The sequence below is a fragment of the Hemicordylus capensis genome, chromosome 13 (assembly GCF_027244095.1).
Source record: "Hemicordylus capensis ecotype Gifberg chromosome 13, rHemCap1.1.pri, whole genome shotgun sequence".
Lineage (NCBI taxonomy): Eukaryota > Metazoa > Chordata > Lepidosauria > Squamata > Cordylidae > Hemicordylus > Hemicordylus capensis.
In genome coordinates, this window is record NC_069669.1 from 23,109,460 (window position 1) to 23,129,891 (window position 20,432).

Genomic DNA, 20,432 nt, shown 5'->3' on the forward strand with positions numbered 1-20,432 from the left:
TGCAGAGATGCAGCTGCTCTCCCTGGAGCTCCCCCAAGGTCCGGTCAGATTGCTTCCAGGGGAGCCTGAGGCAGCTGGTTCCTGGAGGGCTGGCATTCCCAACCAGCCGAAGCTCTCCCGGGAGACTCCCCCCCACCTTGATATCCCCCCCCCAGTTCTTAATCAAGCCATGAACACCCCCAGCATTGCTTCCAGGAGTCCCTTGGAGACTCCGTCTAGGCCCCCTCCAGCCTGGGAGGCCGGATGCCCCCCCCGGATGCCAGCAGCAGGAGAGGGGGGGCTGCCCTCCACTCTGGCCTGTGGGCAGCTCCCCAGAGGCATCGGGGGGGCATTGTGGGGGGCGAGACGGGCCTCCTTGGCCGCTCTCTGCCCCCCTGATCACCTTCCGTGTAAAAGGTGCCACTGCCAGGAAAGAGTCTCTTGACGCCTGAGAGCACACTGGTGGGTGTCCTGTGGCTGTGCTGGCTGACACTTTGCTGTCCAGTCCAAATCTGGTGGGAGGGAGAGCGAGGGGGGAGGGGGATTCTTCTTCTGGGGGGGTGGGGTGGGGGGATGTCTGCTACCCCTCGGCATCCTCCCTGGTGGCCAGTGCTGGCTGCAAGGATGCCTTCCTGCACGTGTGCCGCCTCCAAGATTCTTTGCCCGGTGCTTTCCCAGAGAGGAAGCCATGACACTCCCCGTGGGTTTCAAGCGCCACCTGGAAACGGAGGCCGATGCCTGGACCCCCCAGGCCAGTTCTGGAGGGAGGGCAAGGCCCCTCTCACCTTTTGCAGCAACACCTGCCTTCTTCTGGCAGGAGGCTTTCCCTTTCGAGAGGGACAAAGAGAAGGGAAGCAATCAGTGGGGTCGGCCAGGAAGCCCGGGGCTTTTGCAATGGGGTCATACGTGACCCAGAGCCAGGGGTGAGGCTGGCCCCATTTGCCCAGGACACGGTATTCCGGATGGTGATGACGCACTCCCGATGGATTTCCCTTTCAAAGTGGGTGAAGGGCAAGGGACGCGAGGGTCAGTGTCAGTCCCTGTCGATGGGGAGGGGGCAACGCCGAGCTCCACCCAGCCGCTGGGGCTGCCCAGGAGACCCCTCTGCAGTTCAGGGGGTGCTGATGGCTCCCTGGGAAGATCAGCTCAGTGTGTGGCTGCACAGGCAAATTCCAAGCCAGGCGATGCTGCTGGGGAAGGAACGGGATTGAAAATAAAACAACAGCCAGGACTGCCAAGCCCTGATCGAACCAATCGAGGGTGCAGCCACCACCCTGCGGACAGTTCTGGTCTCCCAAAGGACACTCAGGCTAGCAACATCGGAAGCGGCCTCCCAGCGAGCCAGGATCCCTTGGGACAGCTCAGGGCCCTCACCTGCAGTCCCATCCAAATGCAAACCAAGGTGGGCCCTGCTTAGCAAAGGAGACCATGCATGCTCTCTACTGCAAGACCAGCTCTCTTCCTCTGGAGGAGGAGGAGGAGGTTGAGTTGAAAGCAGCAGCAGCACAGAAAAGAGCCACCCAGATGATCAGGCTACGGGAGCTGTCTCACATCGCATGGGTTTCTTCCACAGAGGAAGCTGCCTTCTACTGAGTCAGATCCACCTCGCTCCCTCTGGCTCACGGTTGTCTGCACTGACTGGCAGCAGCTGGCCGAGGTTCCCGGCAGGAGTCTCTCCCAGCCCTGCTTGGAGATGCTGCCGCCAGGGAGTGACTCTGGGGCTTCCTGTAGGCAAAACAGATGCTGTAGGGTGGAGCTACAGCCCCCAATTCCCCAAACCCGGGAGGAAAAGGATACATAGATAGGAAGCTGGCTGCCTTGTACCGAGTCGGACCCTCCCGCCATCTCGTTCAATATTGTCTGCACTGGCTGGCAGCGGCCCGCCCCTCTGCAGGGTTCCTGCAGTCCGGAGCCCTCCTGCAGCAGGCGAAGCAGGCACGGCTGCTGGGCCACTGGGCGACCCCAAGGCTGGCGGAGAGGGGTGGCGGCTCTCCCTCCGGCTGTGGTTGAACTGCCCAGCCCCTGTGGAGGGGGATGATGGGCGTTGTAGTTCAGCAACAGCTGGAGAGCTGAGCTGGGCGGGGCGGGGCGGGGGGCGCGCCTCTCCCGGCAGGCCAGGCGGCCCCGCCGCGGCCAGTCCCTGCTCGCCACCAGTCGCCCCCGCCGGCTGGGCGGCAGCTGCTTCTCCTCCTCCCCCTCGCCGCGCAGCAGCCGCCCCCGCCGCCGCCGCCGCCGCCCGGGCCCCAGCAGGCAGCGCACGTCGGCGGGCTCCGGCACTGGACGGCCTGCGCGGGCGAGGCAGCAGCCCCAGGGGAGCCGCCAGGAGGCCCGGCGGAGGCGGCGAGCGGGGAAGGTCATGGCGTACCTCCAGGTAGGGGCCGCGCGCGGCGGCGGCGGCGGCAGCTGAAACTTGCCGGGCGAGCTGCGAGTTGCTGCCGCCGCCGCCGCCAACCTGTAGCGCCGGGCGGGAGAAGGCAGCGAGGGATGGCGGCGGCGGCGGCTTCTCCTCCTCCTCCTCCTCCTCCTCCCGCCGCCGCCGCCGCCGCATTGGTGCCCCCGGTTCCCGCGGAGTGGCGGCGGGGGCGCAGGGCAGGAGCGGTGGCTGGGCTGCAGCGGAAGGGATCCGGGCGGAACTGGCTCTCGAGGAGGACAGCAGCGCGGGGAGGAGAGATGACTTTGGAGGAAGAAGATGCGCGCGTGCAAACTAGCGTGTGCGTGTGCGTGTGTGTGCCGCGCTGCGTGGCTGGAGAGGAAATTCCGTCCATGTCGGAATACATGCAGGTCACCGTCTCTGCGAGCTTCCGTGTTTCAGGCCGTCCGGGCTGGGGGGTCCCCCCCCCCCCGCATGCGAGGGAGCAGCAGCAGCTGAGAGCCAGCGCCAGTATCTCTGCAGAGCAGCCTGGATGAGAGAGGGACACACGCACACACGCACGGCAGAATTGGCCCCCCAGGCTCCAGAGCAAAGCGGACCCGCCGCTTGCGGAGAGTGGCTTTGGCATGTGCGCGCGCACCCGCCCTCCCCCCCCCCGCCACAGTTCTGATCTCCATTGCCCGTGAGTTCGCTGGCCCTGCCTGGCCCCTCCTCCTGGAAGGGGCCCTCGGGGCCTCCAGGCAAGAGCCAGACAGCCGGGAATAAGGGGGGGGGGTGTGCCTCGAAGCAACCCAGCCGGGGAGGGGGGCGGGGGGGCGAGGTGGTCTGGACAGGATGCAGTAGCGCCAGGCTGGGGAGCTGTTGTCTGGGGGGGGGGGAGGGGGGAGGGGGCTTCCCTGTCCAGAGAGAGAGAGAGAGTCTATGTGCCACAAGAGAAGAACATCCTCCTAAATCATTTTAAAAAAGGTTTTGTGAAGTGTGGGCGATGCAAGGCATTTCATGGTCCTAGGGACAGACATGCTCTTCTGGTTGCTCCAGGTCTTGACACTGACATCAGTTTCGGAGGATGCCTCCAACGGAAGGAAGCCCGGGCGGGTGCGCAGCTGGGGGAGTCAGTCATGTGACTTGCCTCTGGGGCCCCCCAGACAACTGTCTCCCCTGGCCCCGGTATAGTTACGCCCCTGTCCCCATCTCCTCCCCCCCCCGCCCCTCAGCGGATTGCTACAGCCAGATGGGGTGGGGTGAGGTGGGGTGGGGGCTGCCCAAGGAGGGGAGCGGAGGGGCCAGAGGAGGAGGCGGAGGCAGGAAGCCCTCCCCTCCCCTCCCCTCCCCTGCCTGGGCTGGGAAGCTGCTCTGCAAGACCCAGCTGGGAGCGGAGTCCTCCAGGCACTCCTGAGGGGTCCCCTGAGCCTGGCCCAGAGCAGCCCGGTCCTGAGGCTCTGCGCTGGAGCGAAGCACTGGCCCAAGTCGGTGCCTGGAGTTGCTCCCCCAAGAGCTTTTGGACCTGCCTGGACACAGACCGAGGGCCCTGCGAGGCTCCTGCCTGCAACCTGGGAGAAGTCTGTGTGTGCTGGAGACAGTCCGGATGGGCTCGATGGCCCCGGGGTCCGGCCGCTGAGCTTCCCACGTAGCCTTCCTTCCTCCCTCCGGCTCAGTCCTGCTGGCGGCGGCATCTCCAGGGCGGGCTTGCAGAGACCTGCCTGGGACCTTGCTGCTGCCAGCCAGAGTGGGGAGCACTGAGCCAGATGGACCGCTGGACTTCCCCGGTGTCAGGCAGCATCCTGCGTAAAACCCTGGAGGGCCATGGATGGAGGCCCAGCGCTCTGACTCGGGACAAGGAAGCTCCCTCTGTCTCCTTGGGCTTGGGACTGCCGCTCAGTGGCGGAGAGCCTCTGCTTTGTGGGCAGAGCGGCCCGGCTTCAGTCCCAGCTGGCAGCATCTCTGGATGAGCCAGTGGTCTGACTCCCGTGTGGGAAGCTGCTTCCCAGGGGCCTGTGCTCAGTGGGTGGAGGCTGGGCAGGCTTGAGGCCTCTCCTTTTCCGAAACGAGCCACTGCTTCTGAGCCTCCGCTTGGTTGATCGTCCTTGACTGGATGACTCGTGCTGCCCCCACCAGGGATCCGAGGCAGATAGATGGAGGGGCTGGACAAGCCTGGCGTCCTAGAGACCTGCCACTCTCTGTCAGACGCAGGCAAGAGGTCCGTGCATTTCGAGCTCTTTGCAAGCCAGGATCTGGCTCTTTCCCACCCTTCGCAAGCCCCTCGATGGACGCATCGGCCTGTGGCATTGAGTCGTAGCATTTGAGGGTTGGGAGAAGGGACCCTGGAGGTCTTCTAGACCAACCCCCCTCTGCTCAGCACAGGAAACTGCTGCGGCATCCCCGAGAGAGGGCCTCCCAGCACTGGGAAACCTCCAGCCCAGGAGAGCCCTCCCCCCCACACACACACACTGCAGGAGGCCGTCAGAGCGATGATAGTAGCTGGGGGGTGGGGGGAGCAACTGGCCCCAACAGTTGTTGAGATGATGCCGTATATAGCGATATCTGCCGCCTTTGTACGTTCCACGGCTGGGCAGCTCCTTCTGCCTGATCTGGTCTAGCCTCTCCCTGCTTCCTGGCTGTTCCTACCCATGGAGCGCAGGCCTGCCCTCCGGAGCCACAGAGCAGAGCAAGCCCGGCACGCTTCCTGCCGTGGGGCAGCCCTTCCTGCCCCCGTAGCCCTCTCTTCTCCTGGCTAGCCGTATCCAGCGCCTGGAGGGGTGGGCTTCAGGTTTCTGGCATCTGTTGGGGGGGTTTAGTAGCACCCCAGGGCCTATTAAAAACGACAGCTCTGAGCGGGGAGTTCAGCAGCACCCGGTGACTTGCCCGGGTGGGTGAGAGGTGGGACCGGCTGCACCCCAGCAATGGCTGCATGATAGACACGTCCGCACCTGACTGGCTCCCAGCCATTACTCCCTCGCCTCAGCCCCGCTCCGGCCCCACCATGAGCACCAGTGGCACCTCACACACCACACTCGTTTGAGAAACAGGCACTAAGGCAGCTTACGGGCTGGGGGGATACACAGAGTGGGGTCGGAGCAGATGAAGAAGCCAACAAGCATTTCCCTGCTAGGGCCTCTTCTCGCACTCCTGGTTGGGGTCCTGTGGAGAAGTGGGGGGAGGGATCGTGTGGGGGCCAGAGACCCCGAGAGACTCTGCCTTCTGTCCCCTGCATTTTATCCAGGGTGGACAAAAAGCACCCTTCCTGGCAACCAGAGGGACTAGCACCTTATGAGAAGGCCATTTCTGCCTCCGGGTGCATGGCATTCATAGGGGGCGTCCCATTGCTGTGGGCTAGTTGGTTGGGTTTTTGCTTCACTTGATATCATCTGTGAGCTTTAAGGTTTATTCATTCAGTCAGTCAGTCATTTGATTTCTATAGTGCCCTTCCAAAAACGGCTCATGGCGGTTTGCACTGAGATATAATAAATGAATAAGATGGATCCCTCTCCCCAAAGGGCTCACAATCTAAATTTTTTAAAACGTTTTTACGACAGCAAAGGGATACTCCTTTATCCCTATATTGACTAGCAATGTCTTGAGGTTTACAGCCTCCATTTAAGGACAGCCCCCCCCCCCTTTGAATCCACTCATTGGCAGCCAATGAAGCTTTGAACTTTTTAACCCAGCGGCAGTAAATAAGATGGCTTCATCTCAAGAGCCCATAAAATATTGAACATCAGCGGTATGGAAGCTTGCTTTGTTTCCCTAGCTGTTGTTTATTTAAATCTCCTATCCTAAGGCTAAGTCTGCATCTGTGTGCTTTGTAGGAGGTACATGACTAGGAACAACAACCCACAGATAAAGGTTTGCATGAGATTTCTAGATGCTGTGAGCTGTTTAAGCTTCTAATTTTTGCAAAATGTTTTGATTCTGCAATTCCCTGTCTTGATAGGTTTATTGTTCTCAGCTGCTACACTTGTGGAGTGCTTGTGTTAAGTTTCATATAATGTTTGTTATAAGCTATTTCCTAGTCAGGTTTTGCAGGTTGCTTGCTCGTGATGGTAGCAGGGTGTTTTTCTCTCTTCGGTTCTTTTATGTTTTTTAAGCTCTTGGTCTTATTCTGTTTGTTGTTCCTATTTATGTTTTGGTATTTGTCATTGCTTTTGTTGTCAGCGGCCTCAAATTCCATTCTGAAGAGAGGCGGGATAGAAATCTTTCCAAACAATCTATGGTTTGTCCTTCATGATGCTTCTGAGCAGCCTCTTCAAATCATATCTTGTGCTTGAAACTGCTGTTATTATGGATACACCTGGTTTTTGTCTCCTTTTCCTTGGAGTGCCCTGGACCCAGTAAATAAACACATTGCTTGGGCACCTTTAGAGGGCTTGGTCCAGGGCTGGGGGGAGAGAGGAAGAAGATCCAAGGAGGGGCGGGGAGGGGGGTGAACTAGCAAGGTGAACTAGCAAGTGAACTAGCAGGCCTAGCAAGGTTGGACGGGGGCCCAGAGACAAGATTTTAAAATGCTCCCCCCCCACTGAAGCTCAGCTCATGAAGTAAAGAACTCTTAAAGGAGGCTGAATAGTGGTAACAAAAAGCAGAGCAAAATTTTATATAGATAAAACCTATGTGCCACAATAGAACATCATCCTAAATTATTTTTTTAAAGGTTTTGTAAATTGTGGACGATGCACGTCATTGAATGGTCCTAGAGAAAAACATGCTGTTCTGGTAGCTCCAGGTCTTGACACTCCCATCAGTTTCGGAGAATGAATCCAATGGAAGGAAGCCCGGGCGGGTGAGCGGCTGGGGGAGTCAGTCATGGGACTTGCCTCTGGGGGGTCCCCCAAGGCAGTGGGCCCCCAGACAACTGTCTCCCCTGGCCCTAGTATAGTTCCGCCCCTGGGGGTGAAGTAGAGAGAGACACTCGGCCAGTTCACACAACCGAAAACTGGGAGGGACAAACAAGGGTCTGAAGCAGGTGAGGTGCCCTACCCTGGGGTGGGAGCTGGGCGTGTTCCCAGTTTCGATGGTGTGCGCTTGTACAAACCCAGCTTGGAGGAGCGGGAGAGTGACCGTGTGTGTGTGTGTGAGAGAGAGAGAGAGAGAGAGAGAGAGAGGAGGAGCTGGGCAGGGGGGCTTTCCCTCCGGATGGGGTGAAATGCTGGGGGGATGGGGGGGCTCCCACCTCCGCCCCTGCCTCATCCACCACCACTCCTCCTGCTGCCTTGTTTCATCCACACGCACTTGAAGTGGGGAGGGCACCCAGTGCCCAAACTACCTGTCAGCGAGACGTCCGCACAATCAAGTGTCCGACCCAACCTCTGCTATTGTGTGGACGCCTCACTGATGGACAGGGTTGCCAGCTCTCATGGAAACTATTCCTGGTCACCCCACCCCACCCCACCCCTGCCCAAGTATTTTCCCCCACACTCTTAATCCACACAGATCTCCAAGACTGCTTGCAACAGGCAGTCCCTGAGATGGATGCCAATTCCTACAGACCCCAGGGCAGTTCGGGAGGGGCAGCAACGCTGGACTACCCATCTGGAATTTGCCCCCAAAGAGGAATCCACCCAGAGTGCAGCAGGATTCGCACTGACAGCTCTAGCAGTGGTGCATCAGCTGGTAACCTCCCGGCTTGACTACTGCAATGCGCTCTATGTGGGGCTGCCTTTGCACATAGTCCGGAAACTTCAGTTAGTTCAAAATGCAGCAGCCAGATTGGTCTCTGGGACAACATGGAGGGACTACATAACACCAGTTTTGAAAGAACTGCACTGGCTGCCGATATGTTTCCAGGCGAAATACAAAATGCTGGTTATTACCTTTAAAGCTCTGAACAGCTTAGGCCCGAGTTATCTTGGCAAGTGCCTTCTCACATTAAGGTTGTCTGAGGAGGTCCATCTCCAGTTTCCACGGCTTCGACTGGTGGCGACTCAGAGGCGGGCCTTCTCTGTAGCCGCTCCTGGACTGTGGAATACACTCCCAGCAGAAATCCGTAATTCAAACTCTTTATTAGTTTTTAAGAGAGCCCTTAAGACCTATCTGTTTGGCCTGGCCTTCCAGGGTTTTTAAACTGTGTTTGGCCTGGTTTTCCAGGGTTTAAAAAACCTGTTTTAAATGGTTTAATTGTTAATGGTTTTTATAGTTTCTGATTTTAACTGTCCATTGATTTTAGCCATTTTTATTTTAATGTAAACCGCCCGGAGCCATTTTAATAGAAATCAAATCAAAAAGTCAGCAAACAAGCCAACAAAGGAGCCTCCTTCACTTGCGCGCTCCTCTGTCCTCGGACAAGCAGCAGAAGCCAGAGCAGCCAGGCGGGTGGGAGACGCCTCCAGCCCCCCAGCAGCCCTGAGCTTCCTGCCTGGCCAGGAACTGGGCGGGGGGAGATCCTGGGTGCAGCAGGCTGCAGGGTCCTCTCCCCTGCAGATTGCAGCTGGCCCGCTCCTGGCTGGCAATTACCTTACTAGCCAAATCCTCATTCTCCTGCTAATCTTCTTTGCCACCCCTTTGCTCCCTCACACCTCACACAGTCCCAGAGTCGCCCCTGACCATAATGCTACTTGTTTTTCTCCCCTTCTTTGGTCCGAAAGCATGGCCTGAGCACACATGATACAGGAACCTTGCAGAAGCTAAGCAGACCTGGTTTGGGTCAGTGCCTGGAGAGAGGACCTCTCCCCTGTTCCAGGCTGAGCTGGGGCCTCCACAACAGAGGCAGGGGCCTGGGAGGGACACAGACCTCGCTCAGCCTGCTCCAAGGGAAAAGGCTTCAGGACCCTGGACAGCTCCAAGCAGGGGGCCCAGAGATGGATCTGGGCACGACAGGCATGGAAGGGATGTTGCTCCAGCAGATGCTTGAGTGGACTGTTGGTTTTATAGCCTTGGCTCCACCCCTTCCCTGGGAAAGATGCTGATATTTTGCAGGGGCCTTGTCCTGAGGGGGCTCCTGAGTTAAAGAATGAAGACAGAGCCATGTTCTGTCTTTGTGGTGGGGTGCTGACTATGACCCCCCCCCGGTTCTTTTGGTGTGGGGTCTGAATCCGGGGATCTAGATTGCAGGGTAGATTCTCACCCTGTCCCATCACCTCAACTGTCTGCCTCATCCCCCAATTAACCTCCCCCATTAAGGGATGAGGTAGACTGTTCAGGCGACAACACCATCGTGGATCATTGGGGGACAACCTCTGGGCAACCCCATTTATCCTACTTTGAGTGCTATAATAAAGAAAATAAAGGCAGGATATTAATGTAACAAACCAGTGCATAACAAATCCCAGGTGCCAGAGAGCCATGGCATCTAGAACTTTAATTGTGGTGCCCAGACTAGGATATTCAGGTGTAATTTAATAAAATAACTAGTGTGGTGTATTGATTAGTGTTGGACTAGGACCGAGGAGACCTGAATTCAAATCCCCATTCAGCCATGATACTTGCTGGGTGACTCTGGTCCATTCATGTCTCTCTCAGCCTAACCTACCTCACAGGGTTGTTTTGAGGATAAGCATAACTATGTACACTGCTCTGGGCTCTTTGGAGGAAGAGTGGGATAGAAATGTTAAAAACAAACAAACAAACGTTATTTGTCCCAGGTAGTCCTGCTTCTGATCTAAGTATGTGACTTGTCAAGGCGATAAAGAGAAGCCCCTTTACGCTCCCCCTCCAGCATGTCTGTCACTAAGTCAGGTGTCCCTTGTCTGGCTCCTACATTTTCCAGCTGACTCCTAGTTCCAAAGAAAAGTGGCCAAGGCCTGTAATAAACAAAGAAAATGACAATCTAGCTCGGGCCGAATTACAAAGGGAAGTTTGAGGCGGGGAGAGGGGTTCCTTGGCCAGGGGTGGGGGGTAAGAAAGCCCCCCATTGGGAAGAGCGGGCCAAAGAAATGAATCCTCCCACCAGAGACCCTTTGGCCTCTCTTAGGACAATCAGAGCTGAAAAGAGCAGCACCCTCTTGCTAGAAATCAAAGCCATGCCCAGGTGCTGCTGAGAGGGCAGGTATTTGGGAGTCATTAGAGCTTTGCTAAACTAGCCTGTCTTTTTCATTTTCTCCTGCTCTGCTTGATCACGGATATCTAAAAGGACAGTTGGAACCAATAAATGAGGTGAGTTAAGCTGATGAGTCATTCTTCCTCGCCTCCCCTCTCTCCCCCCATGCTGTTTAGCCTACTTGTCTGGCTTTGGTTGATGCATTTTCTGAGATACGCCGTTTCTTCCTAGGGGAAGCAGAGCTTGATTTGTTTAAATTCTTTTTAATTTTAAACACACACATGCATTGCACAAATAATCTTTGCTGACACACCTGTGGCTGGCTGCTCCTATGCTTTTGCCATTTTGTGTACATAAAATCCCATGCAGGGTCTGGCATTTCATTCCAGTGCTGAATTCCATGGGAATCTCAGTTTTCCTATGATAAAAAAAGGCTCTAGCCCTCATGCTTTTGGAGAGGGTTTGGAAATGTGTCCACTTACAGTGTGCCTGTGAGATCCTGGATGTCCCTGCACAGCTCTGCATACCCACGAGCTGCTTTGTTTTCAAGGCTGGATGCAGGAAAAGTCAGGCCAAATCCAGGTGGAGTTCTCTGTATCCCAGATGTTGACTACAATTTCCAGGATCCAAAGCCAAAGGCCATTGCAGCTGGGGGTGATGGGAGTTGTAGTCCGCAACCTCTGGGAATCCCTGCTCCAGGGAATGCTGCCCTCCGGTTGAATCGTGCTTCTGCCATGAGTTGGCAATCCACTGGGGTTGGGTTCAGAAATTCTGAACATGCAGAACCTCTGTTCGTTTGAACCAAGATTTACTCAGTGGGTTGGCACCACAGGCGGTAACCAAATCTTGGTTTTCTCATCACAGAGTGGTTTGCTTGAGTCCTGCCCCTTCTGCTCACCAGGGGGACCTTCCCCATGGCCCACACCACCCTCCCCGCCGCAGCTGCCGCCTCCCCGTCTCCTCGGCGGCATTTTAAAAGTAAAGGAGGGAGGACTTTCCCCTTGCCCCCCTCCCCACAGACGCTGCTGGGCGGCCTTCGCTGGCCGTATCCTGCCATGCACGGGAGTGGTTTTTCAGGAGGAATGCGGGGGGCTTTCCCCTCGCCCCCAGAGAGGGGTGGCAAGCCGCTCCTCAAATGTTGCAGATGTAGGCAAGTGCCTGCTCTGCCTCTGTTTAAATCTGCCACGGTTTGTCCCCCCAGGTGGTCCCAACCAGCCCAGCTGGCTCCTGGACTAACGTATCGCATCAGTTAAGACTGTGCCAGTTCCCACTTAGGGCTTTATATCCACGGGATCAAGAGGGCCCCAGATCTCTGGCTCCAACAGGAATGGGCAGGCAGGCAGACGACCCCCCCCCCCCACCCCAGTCAGAAACCCAGCTCTGCTCTGCTCCTCAAGGTCAAGGGAGGGTTTCGTCTAGCCAGCAGCAGCAAACGGCTTGTAATTTTGCTTTCTGGTTCCCAATGGCCTCAGGGCCTGTTGTCCAGAATCTCGGATCTCTTGCTGTGCAGATGGACTTGCCGGCACTGCTGCCAGAAGTGCTACGACTGCAGCTGTTGCCAGTCGAGTGAAGACGAGGTCGAAATCCTGGGGCCTTTTCCAGCTCAGACACCTCCTTGGCTGTAAGTCTGGGGGCTGCTTTGGGGGCGGTTCTTTTTACAAGCCTCTCCGAGTTGGTTTTTAACTCAGGAAAAGTGGGGTGGGGCTGAAGGGGCAGTTCTCTGGTGCAAACACACCCTCAGATGTTCAGCAGCTATCAGTTGCAGGGGAGTCACAGCAGGAGAGCGGAGGGCCGGCCCTCCCCTCTTGTCTGTGGGCTTCTCAGAGGCATCTGGTGGGCCACTGTGGGAAACAGGAAGCTGGACTAGAGGGGCCTCCTTGGCGGGCCTGATCCAGCAGGGCTGCTCTTATGTTCAGTTTTCTCACCACAGGTCCATTTGCACATGGAAGATTTTTGTAGTTATCCAGTACCAAAATAAAGAGAGTTTTCCCTGGGATTCCGCCCCAAGCCCAGGGAGGTTCAAACTCTGTTGATAAGAGGGGTGGCGGTGGCAGCATTTTGGGCCTACCGATAATACAGAATAGATTTAGGAGAAGCCTAGCCAGGCAGCTCCGCAGGGATGATTCTGCACTTCTTTCCCTCACCTGAGCTGGCTCTGAAACAAAGGCTGTAACCCGCAAAAACTACTTATAACTCCAGGCCCCCTGGAGAGCCCAGGGGGCCTTCTCCAGCTACGAAGCATAAGGATCTTTCCCTCATCCTGCCTCCCCCCCCCCGCTGTACCTTTCCATGCTGAGAACGTGACCGTCTTGCTGCGTCAAATCTAATTATGTTGACTTAGCGCACATGGCAACCCCACCGCCCTGCCATTTCCTCTCTGATATTTACTTTTCAGCCTCGTAGGAGGAAACAGGTTGTAGAGAGCGCGTCGTATTGTGTGGTGCCCGAGACAGACGTCCAGAAAGACATGCTTCGTGCTCTGTGAGAGTAAACTGGAGCCAGAGCTCAGTTCCTCTTCGTAGTGGCCCTGATTCCAATGGAAAAGGCCGCTGTGCAAAGCCGAGTCAAGACTCCTCAGAGAAGAGCCTTGGCCAGCCACTCAAGGCAGCCTCTTGACCAAAGGCCTTTGCTGGGAGCCCCACCAGTCAAACTCACTGTTCGGCTTGTGGTTGATGATGGGGGCGGGGCCAGAGCTCAGGGGTGGAGCCTCTGCTTGGCATGCAGGAGGGCCTCCCGGGTTCCATCTCTGGCGGCAGCATCTCCAGGTGGGGGGGCTGGGAGGGACTCCTGCCTGGAACCCTGGAGAGCTGCTGCCAGTCAGTGTGGACCATACTGAGCGGGATGGACCCAGGGTCTGACCTGGCATCACTCAGACAGCTTCAGATGTTAATATGCATTATTTGTTTGTTTGTTTGTTCATTCATTCATTTAAAATATTTATACCCTGCCCCTCCAGTGCACTACTGCTTGGGGTGGCTCACAACATTTATAAAATAGTTACGCTGTAAAATCAGATTAATGAAATTAACCCAATTAAGCTAAACAAGTTAAAGAAAGCCAAGCTAAAAACACAATCAGAATTACAGATTTTAAAATTCTCTTTTAAAATATGTCTTTTTAGTTGTTTTTTTAAAAACTGAGGGAGCGAGCATGGCGAAGCTCTACAGGGAAGGCATACCAGAGCCGAGGGGCCACCACCGAAAAGGCCCTGTCTCCAGTCCCACCAACTGGATCTCTGTCAGTGGCGGGGCCATGAGCAGGGCCTGAGATGAAGAGTAGAGGGAGGGACGCAGGCCACACCCATGCAGAAGACCTCCAAGTGCAGTGCCTGCCCTGGACAGAAATACCTGAAGGACTGTGTCCTGCTTGCGCTTGTACACTTAAGACCAGAGCTCGTGCTGCTCCATCTTGCATCATCTGATGTCCAGTGGGAAGCCACAAAACCAGGCCCTTGTTGCTCAAGGTGCTCCTGCTGTGGGGCTGTAGCAGAGCCAGGTGGGGCTGGGAGGAAGGACTCCTGCCTGGAACCTGGGAGAGTCAGTGGAGACGATACTGAGCGGCCAGGTGGAGCAAGGGTCGGACTCTGCAGAAGGCCACCTCCTGTCTCCTGGTGGAGCAGTTGATCTGCATGCAGGGGGTCCCAGGCGGAGTTTGCAACATTCCCCGCTAAAAAGCTACCGAGAGCAGGGCTGGCGACAGCTGCTTCTGCCGCCTCAGACCCAGGCGCGCTGCTGCCGGTACTGGCTTGGGAGAGGCCAGCGGCATGATTCAGAATAAGCCACGGAATACTTCCCGAGTTGGTGCAGGGCAGGTGATTGTAGCACAAATGGAATGATGTGCGGTGGCAGCAGCAGACGAGTGCTTTCAGGAGCACCGAAGAGCACGCGGGCGTTGCTCAGGTGACTCTCTGTGGTGCGAGAGCAGGGGCTCAGAGTGCTCCAGTCCTCGGAAGTCTCCCTCTTGGTCAGTGAAAGCTGAAATAGTCTAAATCACGAGAAGCAGGGAAAGGCAGGCAAGCTAATCCCCAGACATTGCCTCCACCTGCATGTGGATAGGCTAATTAATTAAGGGAGAAGCTGGAGAGGAGAGCTGGTCTGGTGGTCGCAAGCATGACTTGTCCCCTTAGCTAAGCAGGGTCTGCCCTGGTTGCATAGGAATGGGAGACTTGATGTGTGAGCACTGGAAGAGATTCCCCTTAGGGGATGGAGCTGCTCTGGGAAGAGCAGAAGGTTTCAAGTTCCCTCCCTGGTAGCATCTCCAAGATAGGGCTGAGAGAGATTCCTGCCTGCAGCCTTGGAGAAGCCGCTGCCAGTCTGTGAAGACAATACTGAGCAAGGTAGACCAAGGGTCTGACTCAGTAGATGGCAGCTTCCTATGCTTCTGTCCCTAAGCCCTTCTGTCAGTTGACCCAGTGCGTAAGGTGCTGTCCCTGGGTTTCAAGGTGCTAATGCCTGTTGCTTTCAGCAGGGTCAGCAATCGAAGTGACGCCAAAGATGGCGAGACTGACCACGTGGCCCCCAGTGAGCCTCCCCCGACTCCTCAGGACGTTTCTCCCGACAGAAGGCGGTCGTCGTCTGATACATCCAGGTCCACTTACAGCCTCACAAGACGCATTTCAAGTATGGGGCTCGAGTTTTGGTGTCGTTGTGTGAAAACAGTCCCCCAATAGTCTGGGATTTGATGTCTGTGTGGAGGAGCTGGGGCTGGGCGGGGGGGGGGGGCATTTCCCTGGTTCTCCCAATATGTGCCAGGGGAGGACACCCACCCCCTCCTTCCTGCTCCGCCCAACTTTCAGCGGCAAAATGATTGTGAGAACCAGTCTGCAAGCATCCATTTGTTAGATTGCTAGGAAACTTAGCACTGACAAAAGGAAGTCCTTTTTCACACAGTGCATATTTAATCTATGGGATTTTCTGCCACGGGATGTGGTGACGGCCACCAGCTTGGAGGGCTTTAAAAGGGGCTTAGATTGATTCATGGAGGAGGACAGGTCTATCCGTGGCTTGATGGCCCAGGGCTTCCTCCAGGCTCAGTTGCAAGGGGGCAGCGGCAGGAGAGAGGACCTGCCTTCGCCTCTTGCCTGGGGGCTGCTTCCCAGAGGCATCTGGTGGGTGGGCCACGGTGGGAAACAGGATGTTGGACCAGACAGGTTTCCTTGGGCTCTTCCTTATGTCCGTACGGCTTTGACCGTGCTTGGTGCCCTGTTTCCAACATTTGTGTTTTGTTTCTGCTGTACAGGTCTGGAGTCGAGGCGTCCCAGTTCCCCCCTCATTGACATTAAGCCTATTGAATTTGGAATTTTAGGCGCCAAAAAGGAAATAGTTCAGCCAACCATCCTGAGGAAAACCTATACTCCGGATGACTATTTTAGGAAATTTGAGCCAAAACTATATTCCCTTGACTCTAATAGTGATGATATGGACTCTTTGACAGATGAGGAAATCTTAGCCAAGTACCAGCTGGGGATGTTGCATTTTAGCACGCAATACGACCTCTTGCACAATTACCTGATTGTCAGGGTCATTGAGGCCAGAGATCTGCCCCCTCCCATTTCCTACGACGGCTCTCGACAGGACATGTCGCACTCCAATCCGTATGTGAAGATCTGCCTTCTTCCAGACCAGAAGAACTCCAAGCAGACTGGAGTCAAGCGCAAAACCCAAAACCCGGTGTTTGAGGAGAGATACACTTTTGAACTACCGTTTTTGGAGGCCCAGAGGAGGACACTGCTCTTAAACATTGTGGATTTTGATAAATTTTCCCGCCACTGTGTCATTGGCAAAGTGTCGATGCCATTGAGTGACGTGGACCTTGTGAAAGGCGGGCATTGGTGGAAGGCCCTGGTCCCCAGTTCGCAGGTAACAGTTTTCACACGTTGATTGTTCTGAGTGTTCTGGATGACCTTGCTTGGGTTATCCCCCCAACCCCGCAAAAAAATATTGCTGGCACTCTTCTTCCATGGATTTGAAACAGGTTTTTGTGGCACCTGAGGTGAGGTGCCAAATGCCTACTATTTGGGCAGGTGGGGGCCGGCCCCCATTTCAAAACTGACCCCTGCAAGCTGTGGAAGTGGTGTTGGTGGGGAGGCCAGAAGCTTCTTCTTGTGCTCCATACAAGCTTTGCAAAGCGAGAGGAAGTCATTTCCATTCTTCTCCCGGTGTTCTTTCCAAAGCTTTCAAGGGTCAGACCAGACCCAAAAAGTTGCACCAGTGCTGGTTGCAGGAAGCATCTGGCCACCCGGTGGGCCCTCCAGGAATCTGCCACCTGATACAACCGCTTCACCTCGCCTCATGGAAGGGCTGCCCCTGATTGCAGAGGGGCATTGGCTTGGAAATGGAAACCATTGCTATTCCAGAAGGCCTTCTGAAGGCTTCCCTGAAGTTGTGCTTCTTACCTGGGGTTGTCTGTGGCTGGGTTTTGATGCCTCGGTTGAATGCTCTGCCTTGAGTGTATTGCTTACACTATTTTCTCCAATTAGCCAGTCTTTAGAAGCCTCAGTAGAGGACCTCAGGTCCCCAGGGCTCCTCTGGGGCTCCTCTGAGCCCTACCAGACGGGGCGGGGGGGCTGAGGAGTGGCTACCCCCTGGGAGAGTGTTTCAAAGCCTGGGGCAATGACCGAGAAGGCCCTGTCCCGTGCGCAGGACAGCCACGCCTCCTCCACCGTCAGCCGAGGCGCTCTTACCTAGAGGTGCTCTTATCCAGGGGGTGTGGCATCACCCCCTGGAGGCTCCAAATCCTCTTTAGTTTCTCCTGGGTGGTGTGGTTGGTGCCCTCAGGAACCTACATGTTAAAAAAGGATGCTTAACTTGTAGTGCGGGGGTGGGGTGGGGCCTCCAAAGGCCTTTAGGTCCAAGCTCCAAAATTAGCCAGCTGCACTTCTGATTGTCAGCGCATGGAGCAGAGCCCCCTCTGATGACCTTCCTTGTCAAGTGGGCAGCAGCCCTTGAGAGCAAGCAGCCCTCCAGCTGTCCAGGGCCCGAACCGTGAAGGGCTTTGAAGGTCAAAACCGAACCAGCGTCAGCACCGTTCTAAACGGACACCCTTCGCTACCGCCAAGCTTCAACAAAGCCACCATTTTCCTTTGCAGTGGTGGAAAACCACGAGAAGGTTTTCAGCCTGTTGGGAGGTTAAAATAGAAATTGGATATCAGGCAGCTCCTGCTGGCGCAGACAAAAGGGTGTGCCTGTCCAGGGTCTTGAGTCTTTCGGCTGAGGGGAGCTGCTGGCTGATTGTCTAGGAAGACGTTGTTGCTGCTAGAATCTCCATCCCCCCCAGAGTGCGTCTCCGAGCCTGGCTTAGGATGAGGGAGGGCTGCGGCTCTCTGTGCGCCTGAGAAGCCTGGGGGTGATGTTCCTGGGGCTTGCTGGGATCAAAAGAGTCCTGACGGTGAGCCAAAAATGGGTTCTGCATTCCAGTCTAGCATTTCTAATTTCTTCTCCCAAACTCCTCTGTGCATGAACAATGTTGCTTTGGAATCAGTCCCAAAACACAAAAGTCTTTGATTTTATTTATTTTTAAACCATCAAAAAACATTTTAGTATGGCTAGTTTTGTGCTGATTTTAATCAGTAGATCTATCAATTAAAAACCCTTTGTCAAATTGATCCAAAGGCTTGCCAGTTAACCAGTCCTGGGCTTATGTCCATCTTGCGGTAGTAAGCATACTTGGTGCCCTTTGCTAAGCAGGGCCCACCTTTGTTCGCCTTTGGATGGGTGACTGCCTGTGCACCCTGACTGCTGTGAGATCGCTTAGGGGGTGGGGCATAGCGGCTCAGTGGAAGGGGGAAGGGCCCCCGTCCACCCCCTGGCAGCAGCAGCCGCATCTCCCGGGCGGGCTGGGAACCGAGACTCCTGCCTGGAACCCGGGAGAGCCACAGCCAGGCAGTGTAGATAACACTAAGCTAGGTGCAATGAGCTGACTAGCAAGCCAGAGGTTGCCAGTTCGAATCCCCGCTGGTCTGTTTCCCAGACTATGGGAAGCCCCTCTTTTGGGCAGCAGCGATCTAGGAAGGTGATGAAAGGCATCCTCATCTCATCCTGCGTGGGAGGAGGCCATGGCCAACCCCTCCTGCGTTCTACCAAAGACAACCACAGGGCTTTTCTGTGGGCGCCAGGAGTCGGCATCGACCTGTTGGCACGCTTTACCTTTACCTTTACCTTTAGATGGACCAGGGGGTCTGACTCAGTATAAGGCAGCTGCCTATGTAAGCGGTGAAATTTCAACATTTTAAAAGTTATTTTTCGTAATAAAAGTGCATACAAGACCAGCATGTGTCAGGCGCCTTCTGAGAAGAGATTCCCTGCTAGATGAGCAAGATGCTGATATTCTCTTCTGTTTAGCAGGGGAGAGCAACAGTCCCTATCCGGTCCTGGTCCTGCCTTTTTCCGGTGGCTGTTGCTGGCATCGATCTCCTATTTCTTTTCAGAATGTCAGCCCTTTGGGACTGTGTTCCCAGAGCAGTGGGAGCCTTTTTAGCGGCTACATTTTACCGAGGTTGTCAAGCAGTGAAATAAGTCCGGGCCGGCCCCGTTGGGAGGGAAGGGCTGAACCTCTACAGATGCAGAGTGCTAATAGCCTCAACGAAAGGCCAGGGTGCCTTGGCCCAATGTTTCAAGCCTGGCAGACGAAGAACATTTGATTTAATCCAAACAGTAATTAAAGATGGGCCTGGCTGGGAAAGAAAAGGCGAAAGGCAGAAGTTGCAGCCGGCACAACACAGCCATGCAAGGAAGAGCAAAGGGCGGATGGTCGCAGAAGAAGTGAGGGAGATTCCAGAGAGGTGAAGTTCAGACATCCCAGCCAGTGGCCAGCTCCAAGGCCGCTGAGGGCAGGTGAGCAAGCTTAGGAGTCTTGCCCAAGCCAGCTAAGCAGCCAGAGAAACAGAAAGTGAAATGTACACATTCAGGAGTGCGCTAAATGCTCACCCATGTGTGGCTGGCCCAGAGCAGACGTCATGGCCAAACCCTGACTTGGCTGTTGAGGCTGAGCCTCTGCCTCCCCCATTCCCCCCCCCTGCTCCTCTGTGGACACGGATTCTGTCTTGTTCCACAGAGGAGGCAAGGCAAGGCAGCACCATGGATGAGGCAGACCAAGCCCTTGAATTCGGAGTCTGTGCCCTGGAATCTCTGATTCCGACAGAAGTGCACCGCCCTCTTGGCAGTGTTCTCTGAAGCAGGGATTCCTAGACGGGGTTGGCTGCAATTCCCATCGCCCCCAGCCAAAGGCTGTTGCAGCTGGGGATGCTGTGCTCCACAACGTCTGGGAATCGCTGGTGCTCCTCAGGGTCAGATTCAGAGTCCCTACTCCGGACAGTGGCCATCATGTCAGGCCTCTCCATGGAGGGCTGGTCTATCCTCAGGTCTATCAATGGCTACCCATCTTGATGGTGACAGGCTACCACCACCAGGCAGGATGCTTCTAGATGTCAGTTGCAGCAGGGGACCCAACGGCCAGAGAGGAGGCCGTCCTTCTCCTCTTTTTTGTGGGCTCCCCAGCGGCATCTGGTGGGCTGCCGTGTGAAACAGGGTGCTGGGCCAGAGGGGCCTCCTTGGGGGGCCTGATCCATCAGCCAGCCAGGCTGTTCTTCTGACAGAGTTTTGTGGCAGGGAGGAGTTGTGCCTCTTGCCTGAGCGGCTGGGCCTGCGGTGAAGCCACTGGCCAGGGATGGGACGGTGCTGGAGGTCAGGAGAAGGAACCCACTGAGCAATGGGTCTCGCTTATTCACTACAAGGGAAGGTTCTAGATTGTTTGACACTTTCAACGTTGTTTTTATTCTGTGATGTTTTATGGTAAACCACTCAGAGGCGTGAGTTTGGGGCAGGATACCAATATGCTAACGAAAACAAAGTAAATGTAAGTTACTTGGGTACTGACTTGAACATCATTCCTAACACTTTCTTCTCCCTTGGTTAAGCAGTTCCGTTTGTTGCCTTGTTGGCTTCATCTTGCAAACCTTCCATTGCAGAATGAAGTTGAACTGGGGGAACTTCTGCTGTCCTTGAATTACCTGCCCAGCGCAGGGAGGCTGAACGTGGACATCATCAGAGCAAAACAGCTGCTGCAGACAGACATGAGCCAAGGGGCAGGTATGGCCGGGGGCTTCTTCCTCAGCGACGC

The 20,432-nt window shown here is 55.6% G+C and overlaps 1 protein-coding gene across 15 annotated transcripts in view; it reads left to right on the forward strand.

Annotated features, from left to right (window-relative positions):
• The window catches only part of SYT17 (synaptotagmin 17), a 34,375-nt gene that overhangs the window by 3,327 nt on the left and 10,616 nt on the right, over positions 1-20,432 (forward strand). The window contains exons 1-6 of one of the 15 annotated variants that reach the window (XM_053276874.1): positions 2,198-2,350; positions 10,415-10,432; positions 11,789-11,937; positions 14,781-14,935; positions 15,555-16,174; positions 20,281-20,401. In XM_053276874.1, the coding sequence (XP_053132849.1) occupies positions 2,336-2,350; positions 10,415-10,432; positions 11,789-11,937; positions 14,781-14,935; positions 15,555-16,174; positions 20,281-20,401 (1,078 nt within the window). In that variant the 5' untranslated portion in view covers positions 2,198-2,335. Of the gene's footprint in view, positions 1-2,197; positions 2,351-2,640; positions 2,761-6,052; positions 6,072-6,097; positions 6,194-7,766; positions 7,955-8,039; positions 8,328-10,409; positions 10,433-11,788; positions 11,938-14,780; positions 14,936-15,554; positions 16,175-20,280; positions 20,402-20,432 lie in introns of those variants that run through there. The other 14 variants (XM_053276875.1, XM_053276878.1, XM_053276870.1 and 11 more) reach the window with 14 other exon arrangements.